Source organism: Lynx canadensis, chromosome A2 (assembly GCF_007474595.2).
Source record: "Lynx canadensis isolate LIC74 chromosome A2, mLynCan4.pri.v2, whole genome shotgun sequence".
NCBI classification, from domain to species: Eukaryota; Metazoa; Chordata; class Mammalia; order Carnivora; family Felidae; genus Lynx; species Lynx canadensis.
Genome location: NC_044304.2, coordinates 5,763,004 through 5,779,776, shown reverse-complemented (window position 1 = coordinate 5,779,776; position 16,773 = coordinate 5,763,004). Strand labels below are relative to the sequence as shown.

The window sequence follows — 16,773 nt, the reverse complement described above, 5'->3', positions numbered from 1 at the left end:
TAACCTAGACCTGCCCCGTTCCAGTCTCTTTAGCTGAAAGTTCCAGGGCTGGGAAATCGCACACAGAGGTTCCAGCTCAGAAGGGGGTCCTGTGCTGCGACAGGGCCGGGGCGGGGGGCGGGGGGCAGATGGGTACTGCCCCAAAGGGTGCTTCAAGCAACGGGGCAAGGGCCAACCATTGATAGTGGGCACCCCTGAGAACATGGGACTCCCAGAGCCACCAGGGCAAGAGGGGTCGGGTTGGCTCTTGTCAGGTACACCCGCAGCCCCTCCTTGTCTGCTCCCCAGTGTGGCGGAAGGAGGGAAAGTGTTGTCTGCCTGCCTTTGCTGATACTGGAGAGCAGCCGCCTCTGTTTATAAATAGCAGCCCCCGCAGGGCCCGCCCCTGGCTGGCAGACAGAGACTGGGCGTGTGTGTATGCGTGCGTGTACACACACACACACACACACACACACGCACGCGCACACACACACACACACACACACGGCCTGCTTCAGAAGCTGGTCACAGGTGGGGCTGTGTAGCTCTGCATAGCAGATGGCAGGGAGGTGCTGTCGCTTGAGGGGACCGGGTCGTGTTGGCAAGCAGGTGGCCCGGGGCCACGGAGAAGAAGTGACCCCACCCTGGCCTGGGTGGCCAAGGCCTTCCCGGGTGAAGTAGCTGGACAGCACCAGAGAACCCCCAGCTGCGGAGGAAGCCCCAGGGCAGGTGGGGAGACAGCCCCAGAGTCTGTTTCGTCTTGGTGAAGGACATCCAGGGGCTCCTAACACCTGGTCCAGCCCCAGTTTCCCCGGGTCCTGTCACTTGCCAGCTGCTTGAAGTTCAGGCCAGGCAGACAGGCATCCCCTGAGCGTCGCTGGGCACAAGTACCACGCAGGGGGCGGTGGGTGGACACAGCAACCGGCGGGTCACAGAATATGGGGCTCACGCCACAGCCCACCTCTCGCTCTCTGGGTGAACTTGGGGAGTTGTGTAACCACCCACCTCCCCCGAGCCCCAGAAGCTCCCTCTTGAGGCAGCAGTGAGGACCCCACGGGTGGTTGTGCCAGTGCGGCCCCCCGTGCATCCCCAACACCCAGTAGCTGCTGCTGCACCTGCCGCCCCTGCCGGTGTCCCCACCTCGTGCTGCTCAGAGCCCTGGGGTACCTCAGCCTCCCCCAGACACAGTGCCACGGGTTGTCAAGGGCAGGCGGGTAAGACCCCCCTGGAGGCCGGGGCGCCGAAGCCCGGCCCTGGCTGGTGGAGGGGGCCCCGGGGGGCCCGGACAGCCATTCCTGGCGGCCTCCTCACGGCGCCTGGCCTCCCCCCCACCCCCACCCCAGGAGCAGCTCCCGGATCTGAACACCCACTTCCGCTCCCAGAGCTTCCACACATCTATGTATGCCTCGTCCTGGTTCCTCACACTCTTCCTGACCACCTTCCCGCTCCCTGTTGCCACTCGTGTCTTTGACATCTTCATGTACGAGGTGAGGACGCCGAACACCCCTTCCTCTCCCAGATCCCCAGCCAGGCCCGGGCTGAGGGAGGGCCGGGACTCGGGGAGGGGTCGGAGGCCCCTGGGACGACAGGACCTGAGATGCACCGCCACCATCACCTTTGCAGGGCCTGGAGATTGTGTTCCGGGTCGGCCTCGCCCTGCTGCAGGTGAACCAGACGGAGCTAATGCAGCTGGACATGGAGGGGATGTCCCAGGTGGGCCAGAGGGGCTGGGTGGGCGGGATTCCCTTACACTAGGGGCACCGGGGCAGGTGAAGGCCTCCTGAGAGATGGCAGGGGGCGGGGGGGGGGCAGTTGCAAGGGCGGAAGGTGTCCTGAGCATCCTGACCCTTTGCCATGACCTCTGTTCCCCGAGGCCTTCCTGGAGGACCCAGACAGGCTCTGAGGAGCAGCCTGGGGGAAAGGTCTAGGCTTAAGCCAAGCCCTGGGCGGTCCTCCTAACCGCCCCCCCCCCCCACCGCCCCGACCTCCTGCTCCCAGCCCTGGGTCTTCCAAAGTCTAACCCGGCAGATAGTAATACCAGCCAAACTACAAGGTCTTGGGTGTGGTTTTGGTCCCGGCACGTGGGCCAGGCGAGGGCCCGGGAGGGAAGGAGGGGTCCGGGCAGCTTCACACCCGCCCTGGCCGTCCCGCCTGCTGGAGAAGAGGCCAGCCTGCTTTTCCGCCATGTCCCCATCATGCAGGCCCCTGCCCCTCCCCGCGTCTTCCAGCTGGTGCTTCGGGGAAGAATGCACAAAGGCCACGGCTGTGTCCGTGAACACGGGCATCCATTGTGCGCAGCTGCCAGAGGGGGCCAGCTGGGCTGGGGAGCGGGAGCCAGCCTGGCCCCGAACCGCAGCAAGCTGTGTGCTCCGTCAGGGCTTCCGCTTAACCCTTTGCCCGGGCTCCCGGGCGCAGGCGTGCGGGCCGACCAGCGAGGGGTCTTCCCTCCAGGCTGCTCCCGCCGCCCTGATTCCTCACACTCTTCGGCCTCCTCTCACCGCCCCCCCGGGGGCAGCGACATGCCTGCCCCTTCCCCTGCGGAGGTCCCTGTGCTCAGCCCCCTCTACCGCCCGGCCTTTGCCGGCAAGAGCTCCCGAAGCCCTGCTTTTTCCCTTCGAACTGAGGTCCGGGCTGTGGATGCTGCTTCCCCGGCCCCGCTTCTCACGCTCACTCGCTCGCTCCACACGCCCTGACAGAGCGCCCGCAACAGGCTGCACCCTGAGCTGGGCCGTGGCCGTGCCCCTGGCAGACCAGCTCCTCCCGCGGGGAAGCAGCATATAGCTCTGGCGGCCCCCGCACTCGGGGCCTCTGTGTCAGTGACCGCCTGTGCCCCCACAGTACTTCCAGAGGGTGATCCCCCACCAGTTCGACAGCTGCCCGGACAAGCTGATCCTCAAGGCCTACCAGGTCAAGTACAACCCCAAGAAGATGAAGAGGTCAGTGCCGGGCGGCCAGGGGACTGGCACAGAGGGGGTCCCCGAGAGTGGGACGTGGCCTCATCTGCCTCCCCTCTGCAGGCTGGAGAAGGAGTACGCAGCCATGAAGAGCAAGGAAATGGAGGAGCAGATCGAGATCAAAGTGAGTCGCGGGAGTGGGGGCAGGGACGGGGTGCCCTTGGGAGGGCAGCCTTGCCCAAGCCGCACACAGCCTGTGCTTCGAGTCCGAGGCGTCTGCCTCCACACACCTGCCCTTCCTTCACCAGCGGGCCGACGTGTGAGCAAGGGCCCACCCCACTGTCAGAGACCGGTGGCAGATAAGGTGGATAGGTCCCCGCCCTCATGGGACGCCCTCCTCATTATCGTGGGGAGATGGTCAGGGAACAAATGGTACAGGCTAAGGACTCCAGAAAGTACTCTGGGTAAAAACGCGCAGAAGAGAGGCGGAGCTGACCCAGGGAAGATTGCTCTGGGCCCAGGGAGTCAGTGCAAAAAGGCCGAGCAACAGCAGGCCTGATGGACCGGAGGAATATCAGGAAAGCTGGCCCTGGTGGGCGGAGCCCTGAGGTCAGGGGCAGGCACGGAGGACTGAGGACGGTGCCCACTGTGGCCCCTCAGACCCAGACTCGCCTCTCTCTCCTTCCTTCTGCTTTCATCCTTCTGCAGGTGATTTTAGTTATTCATGCAAAAAGCATTTATTGAGCATCTACTGCGTGCCAGAGTCACAGCAGAGACTGAGGGTCCCTCCAGTCCAGTGAGAGGGACAGACACAAACCCAAACCCCAACACACCTGGTTTTGTCCTCTTCAGGATTCACTTCCCAGCTCTGCCGTGGACCAGCTGTATGACCCAGGAAGGTGGATTCACCTTTCTGAGCCTCAGTGTCCCCTTCTGCAAAATGGGAATAACATTTGCTCTGCTGTTCAAATTATTATCATTGTTAATTTTAGTTTTATTATCATCACCACTATCAACGTCTCTACCCCCTTTAGAGAGGCAGAGGCAGAGGCAGAATCTAGATTAGAAACCAGGTCACCTGCCACCCATACCTGAAGGGGAAAGAGGACATCGGTGTCCTGGTCCTGTTTGTTGGCTTTCCAGAAAGTTTTGTGTCCTGAGTTTGCAAGCATCCCCCTTTCTCAAGAATGGCAGCTTGACTGATGCACCAGTCCCAACATGTGTGCCTGTCTTGCTCATGCACGATCATGGGCCTGCGCCCATCTGGTGACTGTGAGGGCCCAGTGGTAGGTACGTAGGGACACAGCAGACACTCAGACTACATGCCCAACCTGGAAATTTCCAGGAGAGGAGCCTGAGAGCCCACAGACCTTAAAGGATCCAGGCAGACGCCTTCTTTCATGGATGGCCCTGCCCTTGGCGCTTTCACTTTTAGCCTGTTTCAAAATGTACCTGAAATTTGTTTTAATCAGGTGGTCAAGTGACAGACACAGAGACGACACTGCCCTTGGAAGAAGAATTTATTACTCCTAGTTGCCAAAAGGAGGGGGCACGCCCCACCACACCTGGCCACGTGGGGAAGCACCCGAGTGGGTCAGAGTGGGGTCAGGATGCAGAGGGTGAGAGAGGGAAAGCGTGGGCCAGCTCCTTTATTGGGCATCCCCAGGAAGGAATGGGCAAGGCAGGCAGTCAAGTTTGAGTTCAGGATTGGTTGGTCTGAACAATTTCAGCAGAAGCTGTGGGCTACAGGAGAGTCCTCGGTTGCCCTGGGACAATTTGGGGCAGGGAGAACGCTGGCTGCGTGTGCGAGTGCTATAGGGAAGGTGGGTGGCTGTGGGCTCTGTATTGGCTGGTTTGCATATGAAAGGCTAGTCGAGGGCCAGGCAGTCTCTCCAAGATTAGCAAGGTGGCTGGATATCAAAGCATCAAAAATACAGAAAATTTAAAAGAAAAAAAAAAAAAAAGCCCAGCGTATGCATTGACCCTGTAGTCCCTGTTCACTCCCTGTCTCTTATTTTCCCTTTGGGGTAAGCAGGAGAGAGGGGAGTTGTCAGTCGGGCACATGTGGCTTCTCAGGGATCTCTGCAATTCTGCAATTCTGCGGTGGTGGGTCGTGGCCGGAGAGAAGACAGAGCAGTGCAGGGGCCGGGGGCGAGGATCAGGACCCTGGAGCGCAGATATGGGGCAGAGAGCCTGCCCGAAACAGATCGAACCCAGGCCAGCTGGGAGGCCCGGGCAAGCCACCACCCCCTTGGGACTCAGTTTCCCCACCCGTGACATCAGTGAATGACCCTCAATCGAGTCTATGATTCTCTCTGACCTCAGTTGCCTCCTGGGAGTGTTCTGAGTGTTTCCATCACCTTTTCCTCCCGGGAAGAGACGAGGAAAGGTTCTTTGTGATCCACAGGGAGGCGGGGCCCTCATTAATAACGCATGAATGTGGGGCCTGGGGCTTCAGGAAGACGCAGGATCTGGTTGGTGTTCATTCAGCACACACTCTGGGTCCAACTATCTGTACCCGCTTCGTAAGGGGTGCCTAGCAGAGGCTACGATGCAAGGCATATATAAAGCTCACCTGCTTCCCAAAAGGCCACGGGGAACTTAAAACCACAAATATCTAACCCAAATCCATCAGTGCAGGAGAGAAGGCGGAAAGCGAGGGAAACTGCCTCCAGAACCACCCCGCTGGAGGGAAGTGACAGCTTTTGAGCACAGCTGATTTTTGGTGGCTCACAGAAATGTGGCTGTCCCGCTGAAGGAAGCGTGTGTGTTCAGCAAGACCCCCTCCCCTGGACCCAGACTCTGAGAACAGTTCGTTCTGGTGCCCGAAGCAGAGCCATGAGGGGCAGGGACTGACAGATCCAGAGGAAGGGTCTGCCCGGTGATAGGTGCCACATTGGCCTTTGGCAGGCCCCCGTGTGGGGTGGAAACAGACTCCAGAGAAAGTGGGTGTGGGTGCTGACTGCTGACCCCTGAAAGCGATCACATTGTTTTAAGTGAACCAAGGATTCTTTAAAAAAAAAAAAAATCTAATGGGCCATTCTGAACAGGGATTGGCCCTGACTGTTTTCTGGAATCACTGACCCAGAACATTTGACCAGGACTCCATCTTGCCCGGAGGCGACCTGGCCCTTAAGGGGACAGACCTCTGTGTGTATGGGGAACGGGGTGGGGTTCTGACACACTCCCCCCCCCTCTCCCCACATAGAGGCTTCGGACGGAGAACCGGCTCCTGAAACAACGGATTGAGACCCTGGAGAAGGTTAGGAGCGTGGCCACCAGCCTGTGGCACCAACTCCTCCAGGCCCCAAGCAGGACCCAGCAACCAGAGGGCCGGCCAGCCCCCCACCCGGGCCAGGGCCCGGGCCCCACCCTGAGCCAGCAGGCCCCGAGGAGCATGGTGTAAATCTCACGGGGCCCCCACCCCCAGCCCCACCGAGATGGGGGCTGCCATATACTCAGGGGTTCTAGGGCCGCTTCGCTTGGGATCGGGTGTGAGGTTACAACCCAGTTCACTGCACACACTGGTCCCTCCTGGGCGGCTTGCATGGGGCGGAAAGAGGCAGAACCGCAGCTTTGACTGAGGTGCCCCGAATTAGGCCGCAGGCTCCCAACCGTGGAATTTGGAAGCCTCCCCCTCAAAAGAAAGGAGAGGAGAGGGGGGGCCTTACCACTGGTGCCGTGGTGGGATGCCACAACCTTGACCCTGGCCCCCAGCCTGTTTTTAAGGACAGGAGTAAAGGCGGGGGGTCCCACCTTCCTGCTCCTCTCCCCGCCTCACTTGGCCCTCCACTGCCCACAGAGAGTAGCCCCCCCCACCAGATTTTACTGCCCTTGCCCCAAAGTCTCAATTCTTGCCTAGACTCCACGGGAAAACACTTCGTCCTGGCCCAGCGCTGCCACCCCGCCCCTCACCCTCCGGGGATGGCGCCGCCTCCCACGCTGAGTTTTCTGGGCCCTGGAGGGTGTAGCCGTGGGCACCCCCACGTCCCCACCCGCACACAGACCCCTCTCCAGGACGGAGCTAGCTCTGGCTTTGGTCTTCCTCCGGGTCCTCTCCTGCTGGTTCTTCGGTTCTCTGGTCTCACTCCTCTCTCCCCTGCTTCTAGAGATAGTCCACTGCGTTAGTGACAAGTCGTTCTTGTCTGTCTCTCCCCCTCTCCTGTCCCTGCGCGCCTTCCGCTCTGCCTCCTCCCCCTGTTGCTCGGAACCCCCTCCGCCGGGTAGGAGAGCGCTGCTCTGGCTGATAGGTTAATCCAGGTACTGTAGCTTTTCGTCTCCCTCTCCCGCTTCCTTCCCGGTCCCTGCACACCACAGCCAGGGACAGCCTCTTCCTCGGCCACTGCCATGGGGGGGGGGGGGCATCTGGGGCGGGGTGGGGGCAGGCCTGGCACCGTGCATGGGGGTGGCTGGGGCTCGCTTCCAGGGGAAACAAAGGTTTCCCTAGGGGGGAAGAGGGGTGTGCGCGTGACAGCACGGTGTGTGCGGGTGCGTGTGAGCGTGTCTGAGTGTAAGCCCATGCACGTGTGCAGAAAGCCTCCGCCCTCCGGGGGACACAGGTGGGGGCCCTGAGGCTATATCAGCAACAGGCCCTGGTGTGTGCACTGCACTGAGCCTCTCTACCACACACACACACACACACACACACACACACACACACACACACACCACCACCCCCCCTCTGACCCCTCACGCTCCTCTCCGCTCCTACCTGCAAGGCCTACCATCTCTCACCTGCTTCTGCTGCTGCCTCACCTTGAATGGCTTTATCTGGAAGCTTCTGCCCACCACCTGGTGGCTCCGAGCCTGGAATGGGGGGCAGCCCGAATTGGTTGGGGTGGGGGGATCAGGCTGGGGGGGGGGTGTTCTTCGCCCTGGGTAGATGGGGGCCCCAGATGCCAGGACCGGAGAGTTGTAGGAGAGCTTCGTCCCACCTCCCAGCCCTGCCCTGAGGGGCTGTCCCTGAGTCCCTGGGGCCCTGGCCGCCTCCAGACCCCCACCTTCACCAGCGGGGCCCAGACTCTGCTGTGCCATCGGCCTAAGTAAGGATCCTTTCTCCCCACCTGGGGCAGGGGCCGAGAGCCAGGAGCTGGCAGGGGAAGGAGCTGCCATTTGGGCTTTCTCCGTTCAGGCGCCACAAAGCCTGGGCCCCGGGGTGGCTCTCCCCCTCCAGGCTCCTCCCTGTGCCCCTCCGCACGTGCCCAGGCCCGGCGGGGCTCCCCATCCCAGGCTCTGAGTGCGGGAGACCTCGTCCCCTTCCTTCCCTCTCCGGGCCGCCCCCTGAGGTGGGCCCGAGCGGAGGGCTACAGCATCCGGTCCTCGCTGTGCTCAGGGCCAGGTGACGCGGGCGCAGGAGGCCGAGGAGAACTACGTCATCAAGCGGGAGCTGGCAGTGGTGCGGCAGCAGTGTAGCTCAGCGGCCGAGGACCTACAGAAGGCGCGGAGCACCATCCGGCAGCTTCAGGAGCAGCAGGTACCCGGCCGGGTGGGGCCCCGCGCCACAGCCGCCCGGCCTTCCGGACCCGCCCGGTTACTTCCTAGCAGGCAGGGTAGGGGGGACGCGGCTCCCCCCACTGCCCCACGCCCACGTCCCACCCGCCGGTGAGGCGTCTGGCCTGCCACACTGAGAACGAGGCGGCCTCGGCGCAAGGGCCCCTGGGAACCAGGCTGCACCTGCAGTGCCCCCTCCCTCAGCTGACGTGGCTGTGATTCCCTAGGGGAATGTCCAGCATGTCCCTGAGGTCTGAAGGGCTGTGGGCTTCCCCGGGGGCCAGCCATGCGGGATGGGAGCTAGGACGAGAGACAGAGAGGGTTCCCCGCTCCAGTGCCCAGCACTTTGCCCTCAGAAGAGGCTCCGGTCTGTGCTCACCGCTCTGAGCTGGCGGAGTCGGGGTGAGGGGGCAGCCCGACTCTGTTGTGGGTCATGAACTCTGGGTCAGTGGCGGGGGCGGGGGGTGCTCAAGCGAGAGCACCGTGAGGAGTCCACTTCTCCAGGAGGTGGCTTTTCGGGTTTTCCTTTGGCTCTGCCCAGGCCACCTTCCTTTTGCCATGACCTGCCAGCGGCACCGTAGCCCTGGCGGCAGCAAGGCCGATGGGGAAACAAAGGCTGGGCTCATCCCGGCCTTGGCACGATGACCCCTTTCAGGCCAGAGAGACCGCCACCTGCCACCCCTGAGCTGCAGAGGCGGGTGAGGCAGGGAGATAGCTGCTGGGGCTGGGGCTGGGGCTGGGGCTCAGCGTGGGGCCCGGGGCCCACGCGAGCCAAGGGAGGGCCCCTCGAACCCGTGGATCTCGGAGACCTGCGGTAGCCAAGGGCGGCGAGCGGGCCCTCCCCTGGGAAGGGGCCAGCAGCCAGGAGAGGCTGGGACCACCTCCTGGAGAACCACCCTCCCGGGCCTCCAGGCATCGAGATGGGGCCATGGCTCCAGCCCCAGGGCTTGCTTCCCTCACCCACCAGGCAGGTATCCACTCCCCTGGGGCTCACCCTGGGGTACGTGCGTTGAGAAGCCTTCTGGGCCCTGAGCAAGAGCCTGATCCCAGCAGACTCCCCACCCCTTTCTGTTTTGAAATGAGGGTGCGGCGAGAGGAGGGAGGTGGAGGAGGGGCAAGAATGCCCCAGCCCCACGCTGCTCCCACCCCCACTTTGTGCTTAGGCGCCGACTTCACCTTGGGGAACGTGCCTGGGAGAACCCGTCCTCCACCCCAACCCCAGCAAGCCTGGGAGCCAGCCTGAGGCCCTGGAAAGAGCCCTGCAGAAGGTCCCCACTTTGTGGCTTTCCCAGCAAAGAGGCTAAGCCAGGCGGGCTCCATCCCTAGGCACCGAGCATCAGAAGCCCCATGATGGGGTTCAGCTCCCTCCCCACGGGGGCAGAAGACACAGGGAAGGGGATCCAGGGCTTCTCCTCACCACCGCAGCCGCGGCCCCCTCTGCCAGCCCAGGGGCTCTGAGGAGGGGGGGGGCAGAGCCCAGGCCTGCGGCCAGCTGGCAGGAAGGCTACTGACCCCCAGCTGCAGCCCTCTGCCTGCCCCCAGGACAACCCGCGCCTCACCGAGGACTTTGTGGCCCACCTGGAGACTGAGCTGGAGCAGTCACGGCTGCGGGAGACAGAGACGCTGGGGGCCCTGCGGGAGATGCAGGACAAGGTTCTAGACATGGAGAAGGTGCGACTGGGCCGGCAAGTGGGCAGGTGTTGGGGAGACCGTGGAGGAGGGGAGGTGGAGGGACCAGACGTGCTTCTGGAGGTGCATGAGCAGGCCCTAGTTGAGAAGGGGTGACCAGACAGACCCAGTGGGGCATGTCAAGCCCCCCTGCCCTGGGTATCTACACACACACACACACACACACACATCAGGGCACACACAAAGCAGCGTGACTCCTCAAGGGACAGCAGTGTGGTGGCTTTCAAGGGCTTCCTGGATAGCCAGTCCCACCTGCCTGTGTCTCCACAGGCCCTGGGGTCCAGGATGGAGGTGGGAAGGAAGGCCAGGTCCCCTGGGGGTTGCTCTCCCCCTCCCCACCTCCATACAGAGACCACCTGCTCCCACCTGCTACTCTGAAGGGCGCCCCAGACCTCTTGGGCCCTCCTCAACTGCTGTCACCCTGACTCCATGTTGACTCAACTCCCACAAAGCCCTGGGAAAGAGGTGCCCCAGCCAGCAGGGGGCAGCAGAACGCACTCACACCGGGCAGAAGCCATGCCCCACCTCCCTCAAGCCTGCACTATTTGGGGTGCCCTCCCAAGTGGGGTGTCTCCACCCCCCCCCATGGGCCTCTCAGGCTCCACCAGCTGGCCCAGAACAGGGCTTCCCTCCCACCTCCCTCCACATCAGAGGGAAACGTGCACACCAGGAGACCCTGCCACCCTCCCCCCAGCTCCCAGATTCAAACTGGGGGCGGTGAGGACCTCTAGCAGCAAGCTGGATTTTGACCCAAGGGACTGGAGCCCTTGGAACCGCCAGGCCTAGGCCTAGGCCTAGACTGTCCCTCGGCCTGTTCCAAGGAAAGGGGCTGCCTGTCCTGGTCTGGGGGAGAGAGGAACAGGGACAGGGAGCTGTGACCCACAGCCTTCTCGGCTGTTGCTGGGGCAGGTTCCAGGTCTGACCATGGGCCCCAGGGGGTGATCTCGGGTTCCCACGTTGGCGGGGCACCCGCCCTATCCCAGCCTACCTGGTGTTATTAGCAGTAACATTTATGGAAGACCCCCGCGTTAGGGGGTCACCCTGAGACAGTCCAGTGAGAGCGGGTGCCGTTCCGCCGGCAGGATTTCTGCGGATCTAGGCCCGGGGCCACGTGGGGTCGGGTCTGCTCCCCAGGGGCCTGGGCCGCCTTCCCAGTGTATCCCGGGGTCTGGGGGCGAACCCCTCCTCGCCGGGGTGCCCGGGGTGGAGCTCAGAAGACCGCGAGGGAGGGGTGTTGGTCCCGCAGGCAGGGCCGCCCGACGCGCGGCTTCCCCCGCCCCGGGCGCTGACCACCTCTCCCGCCCCGCAGCGGAACAGCTCGCTGCCCGACGAGAACAACGTGGCGCGGCTGCAGGAGGAGCTGAAGGCGCTCAAGGTGCGGGAGGGCGAGGCCGTGGCCTCGGCGCGGGAGCTGAAGCTACAGCTGCAGGAGCTCTCGGACACCTGGCAGGTGAGGGCCCCAGCCCGACGCGCGCGGAGCGGCCCGCGCGACCCTCGGGGCTGGAGACGCACCGCCCGCCTCTCCCCGCCCCCTCCAGGCCCATCTGTCCCGCGGCGGCCGCTGGAAGGAGTCCCCGCGGAAGCTGGTGCTGGGCGAGCTGCAGGACGAGCTGATGAGCGTGCGTCTGCGCGAGGCCCAGGCTCTGGCCGAGGGGCGCGAGCTGCGGCAGCGCGTGGTGGAGCTCGAGACGCAGGTGGGCCCGAGCGCCCGCGCCGCGGCGGGGGCCGGGGAGGGGGGTGGGTGGCGGGGTGGGCCCCGCGGCTGGGCCGTGACCCCGCCCCCCGGCCGCCCTCAGGACCACATCCACCGCAACCTGCTGAACCGCGTGGAGGCGGAGCGCGCGGCGCTGCAGGAGAAGCTGCAGTACCTGGCGGCGCAGAACAAGGGGCTGCAGACGCAGCTGAGCGAAAGCCGCCGGAAGCAGGCGGAGGCCGAGTGCAAGGTGCGCCCCCGCCCGCCGCCCCGGCCCGGCCCGGCCCCCGCCCCGCCGCGCGCCTTGACGCGCCCTCGCCCCCTCTGCCCCCCCCCCCCCCCAGAGCAAGGAGGAGGTGATGGCCGTGCGCCTGCGGGAGGCGGACAGCATGGCGGCGGTGGCCGAGATGCGGCAGCGCATCGCCGAGCTGGAGATCCAGGTGAGCGGCGGGGCGGCGGCGGGGGACGGGCCCCGGGGCGGGCCCGGCCCTGACCCCCCGTGACCTGGCCCGCCCCGCAGAGGGAGGAGGGCCGCATCCAGGGCCAGCTGAACCACTCCGACTCGTCGCAGTACATCCGCGAGCTCAAGGACCAGATCGAGGAGCTGAAGGCCGAGGTGAGCGCGGGGCCGCCCCGGCTGGCGCGGGACGGGCGGAAGCCCCGCGTGTCCTCGGCGGGTGACGCTCGGGCGTCGGCGCCCGGGAGGGCGCGGGAGGAGCGGCCTGGCGGGCCGGGCTCCGTCCGTGGGCGCGTCCGTCCGCGCCTTCAGCGCGCCGGTTCCCCGCCCCAGGTGAGGCTGCTGAAGGGCCCGCCGCCCTTCGAGGACCCGCTGGCCTTCGACGGGCTGGGCCTGGCGCGGCACCTGGACGAGGACTCGCTGCCGTCGTCCGACGAGGAGCTGCTCGGCGTGGGCGTGGGCGTGGGCGCGGCGCTGCAGGACGCGCTCTACCCGCTGTCCCCGCGCGACGCGCGCTTCTTCCGCCGTCTGGAGCGGCCGGCCAAGGACAGCGAGGGCAGCTCAGACAGCGACGCCGACGAGCTGGCCGCGCCCTACAGCCAGGGCCTGGACAACTGAGGCCGAGCCCCGCGTGCCGGAGCCAGGGGGCCACCACCCGCTCCGCCGCCGCCTGGGGCCACACCTGATAAACTCCGTGCGCTCCGTGGTCCCGCCCACCCGGGGGCTAGGCCCAGAGCGGCGCGGCGCAGAGGGTAGGGACGCGGGCTGAGGATCCTCAGGGTCCCCCGACAGGCCCACTCTCCACAGCAGTGTTTACCCATCTTGGTCTGTACCCCTCCGGGTCCAGTTCCCGGGAGGGTCTGCCCCTCTTAACAGCCAGGGCAGGGGACGACCCGGAGGTCCCAGGACTGGACGCGCAGGAAGCTCCCTCCTCCCAGCAGTCCCTCTTCTGGGACACGGGTGGCCCTGCTGGGAAGGGCCCAGGGGCTAAAGGAGGCCTGAAGAAGAAGGGGGGCGGCTCTGGGCTGGACATTACCACCCCACGATGCCCCTGGGGACCCTTGGCGGCTGGGCACAGATGGCCAGGCTGGCCTTTCCTGCCTGGTGCAGGCATCATGGCCCCTGCAGCAGAAACCAAAGTCCCCCCTACTGTGTGCAGGGCCACCTGGGGTGTGAGCGGACAGCGGAAACCAGCCCGGGCGTGGGCAGTGACTGTCCCTGCTTCTTGGGGGCCAGAGCAGCTGCAAGGAAGTGAAGAGACCCCCCTCGCCCCAGCGCCCCCCCCCCCATATTCCTGTGTGAGACACTCCCATCACCTTGTCTTGGCCAACGATGGAGAGGCTCCCCCACCCAAGCTAGCCTGCTCTCCAAGGGGGTCCCCAGCCTCTTCATCCCTTCCTTCCCTGTGGCCCCAGCCCCACCCTCCCCAGGGGAGGACTCTTCCCAGTGGTTACCTCCCCTCCGCTGCTCATGGTGGTCCCGTGGTCTTTGCAGAGTCGGAGCTGAGAACGGTGCCAAAGTCCAACGATGCCCCCAGCCCCTTGCCCCCAGGGCCTTGCGACCCTCGGGCCTGACCCTGTCGGTGCTCCTGGAGCCCGGAGCAGCATCAAAAGCAATCTCCCTGGCGCTTCCTGGGGTGGGGACCCATGGTCAGTTCCCCCGTCCCGGTTGCCCACTCCTCAGTGTTACAAAAGCCTGGGGACCAGAGTGGGCGCCCACGGGGCTCTCCCACGTGCCCCCCACACTGCCCACCACCATTTTGCACACTGCCTGTTCACACTCCACACGTCGCCCAGGCGGGAAAGATGGAAAATAAAGTGTATTTACACAGTCACAGACAAGGTGCGACAGGCCTGGGGGGCTTGCCAGCAGCCGTGAGCCCCTTGTCCTGAAAAACAGTGTAGAGGACATCAGACTGCCCCCACAGTTTAAGAGAATCAGGGGTAGGGGACCAGCAGGGGTGCCAAAGAGGCTGCCCGGGTTGGGGGGCAGCAAGGGAGAGGAAAGGTCACTCGTTGGCTCAGTGTGAACAAAAGTGTGGGGCTGGGAGAGATAGTACGGTGGGGGCGGGGGTGGACAAGTTGCAAAGGACTTCAGGTGTCAGGCTGACAGATGGATGCTTATGTCATGCTATTTTCAGAAGGGTGGCTCTGGAGACGGTGACAGGGGGGAGGTGTTGGATGGGGGGCCTGATTTTCCACCTGGACAATATGCTTGGGCCTCCCAGGAGAGACGTGGAGGCATGTGGGGCCCCAGGGCTTCAGGAAGATACAGGACCTGGTTGGGGTTCGTTCAACCTCACACCCTTCCTCAGGCCTTCCAGGTGCTCTGCCTTGTGCCCAGCTCTGCGGGGTCCCCAGTGTGGCAGAGACAGACAAGGGGGTGGGGGTGGGGGGCTGAGCCTGCCTACCAGTGGGGTGAGTACCCAAAAGAATCCAGGAAGACTTCCCGGAAGGGGCGGGGTGGGGGATGGAGTTCTCTCCAAAGGCAAAAGCAGAAAGCGAGACTTGGCGGGGTCAGAGGAGGCACATGATGCCTATGAGGAAGGAACTGGAGAGAGCGGGCATGGCCAGACTGAGAATTGCTTCTCCAGTCGGGAGCCAGAATTTGTGCTTTGAACTGAGGGCACTGAGGAGCCATGGAGGGCTTAGGTAGGGGAGGGGGCACCATCAGATGGACTACAGTGTTGGGGGTCAATCAGGAGGCCAGGGCAGAACCCAAACAGCTGGACAGTAGGGACAGTGAGTAGGCAGGAGCTCTCCTGGGGGAAGGAGGCCCGGAGAGGCAGAGTCCGTAGGGGGGTTCCACACGGAGCTGAGGCAGGTTCCTGGGGCGGGGGGGGGGGGGGGGGTTGGGGGTGGGGAGCGGCAGAGCCAGGGATGGCAAAGGGAGGCTTCCCAGGGAGAGAATCTTAATTGGGTCCAGGCAGATGCCAGCCAGGCCCTGCCCTCTGCACCCAAAGTGCCCCTACCCACTGCCACCTGGTACCCACCAGGGAGCAAGGCGTGACACCGGTTATGCACCAGGACAGCCAGGTCCCACATATTGACCCATGGCTCAACAATGGTGTCTCCACGCACCATTCCCAGCCTACAGATTTAACACTGAGACACCCTCCCCCCAATGGCTGCCACCCCTCCTGCTCCCACAGGGTCACCCACCCCAGCTGGCTCCCGGGGGTGGGGCAGGGCCCTGGGGGAAGTGTCTGAGGTTCTGCCCTGCTCCATCTTAGAGGCGTGGTCTTGATGCCCTGGCTGCCCAACATGTCAGGATTCAGCCCCTACCCTTGACTTTGTCCTGGCATCTGGAAGCAAGGACACCTGGGTCCTTGCAGGGCCCAGCTAGAAAGGGAATCTCTGTGGCTTGCCACTGAACCGAGCTTGAGTGGGGGAGCGTGGCCCCTAGGGGTGGAGGTGCCCGGTCCCACTGGGAGAAGGCCGACTTTCTCCTAGGACTCCAGACTGACATGAGGGGTGGGGACAGGCAGGGCTTCGGGATTAGGTCTGACAGGAACGTGGCTATAGGGTGGACTACAGGGACTGGGTCTAGGGACAGAGACAGGGCTAAGGGTCCGACACAGGGTCCCACTCTGTCCTTTTACCTGCTCTGCGGATTGTGGTCCCCCCCCACCAGGGAGGACCCTCAGGGAGAAAAGGCCTAGGGGCTGCATTTTCTGGAGTGACACTGGGGAGAATGGGTCTGGGTGGGGCTAAAGGGGTCCAGGGTCGAGGTGACTCAGTTGCAGGAGGAAGGACAGGAATTCTGATGGGGGAAACAGGTGAAGACAGATTGGCGGTTTTGTTGAGGACTCTCCACTGTGGGCCCGGGCAAGGTTGTCTGGCTGGAGGGGCTTGAGGAGGACACCCTGAGATGGAGGGGAAGATGAGGCCCAGGGGTTGGGAGGCACAAAAGGGCCTCGTGAGGACTTCCTGGTCTCCCACCCGACCTTGGGAGAGGCTGCTCCTTTCCCGCAGAACCCTCTCAGCACAGTCGGCTCCCCAGGGACAAGGAAGCCTGACGCAGGAGGATCCTGTACCCTAGAGCCCCGGGGCCGGAGGAGTCCTGGGCGCAGCTGCAGACCTACCTTCCGCATCGGAACCTCCTGGGTGAGCGGAGGGCAGTGTGCCCGCGGGCTGGGAGGGCGCAGGAGGGAACGGAGATCGCCACTGGGTCTTAGACGACCCCCTCCCTTCGGCACTACAGGGCGTGCGAGGTCAAGGGGCGCGCACCGTGACGAGGGGGCCTCAGGAAGAGGTCCCCCACCCTCGCCCCCGGACCTGGGCGAGCCCTTCCTGCACGTCTTTCCCCCTCCCGGCAAGAGCTGCCGGCTCCCTTAGGGGAGTATAGGAAGAGCTTCGGTCGTTCAACAACGCTGGGCACGCCTCAGCTCAGCCATCCGGTGGTCGGGCAATTCCACCGGGCCGCTCCTGCGTCTAACTTGTCCACCACGAGTCAGACAGGAAAAAGCCCACGTTCACGCACGTGCGTGGGGGCGCCGCGCCGGGGACTCAGCACTAGGTCCCACCCCAAGCCTGCCTCACGCGCCCACTTTCCTTAGCAAAGAGGCACAT

At 64.3% G+C, this 16,773-nt stretch overlaps 1 protein-coding gene across 5 annotated transcripts in view; it reads left to right on the top strand.

The window, feature by feature from the left end:
- The window catches only part of EVI5L (ecotropic viral integration site 5 like), a 29,365-nt gene extending 15,327 nt beyond the window's left edge, over positions 1-14,038 (top strand). For 2 of the 5 annotated variants that reach the window (XM_030298919.1, XM_032591099.1), the window contains 14 exons: positions 1,323-1,466; positions 1,603-1,692; positions 2,818-2,915; positions 2,997-3,057; positions 6,082-6,135; positions 7,101-7,133; positions 8,206-8,346; positions 9,888-10,034; positions 11,362-11,502; positions 11,591-11,746; positions 11,849-11,995; positions 12,090-12,185; positions 12,266-12,361; positions 12,536-14,038. In XM_030298919.1, the coding sequence (XP_030154779.1) occupies positions 1,323-1,466; positions 1,603-1,692; positions 2,818-2,915; positions 2,997-3,057; positions 6,082-6,135; positions 7,101-7,133; positions 8,206-8,346; positions 9,888-10,034; positions 11,362-11,502; positions 11,591-11,746; positions 11,849-11,995; positions 12,090-12,185; positions 12,266-12,361; positions 12,536-12,820 (1,689 nt within the window). In that variant the 3' untranslated portion in view covers positions 12,821-14,038. The remainder of the gene's footprint in view (positions 1-1,322; positions 1,467-1,602; positions 1,693-2,817; positions 2,916-2,996; positions 3,058-6,081; positions 6,136-7,100; positions 7,134-8,205; positions 8,347-9,887; positions 10,035-11,361; positions 11,503-11,590; positions 11,747-11,848; positions 11,996-12,089; positions 12,186-12,265; positions 12,362-12,535) is intronic. The other 3 variants (XM_030298930.1, XM_032591101.1, XM_030298939.1) reach the window with 3 other exon arrangements.
- Positions 14,039-16,773: the final 2,735 nt, after the last annotated feature.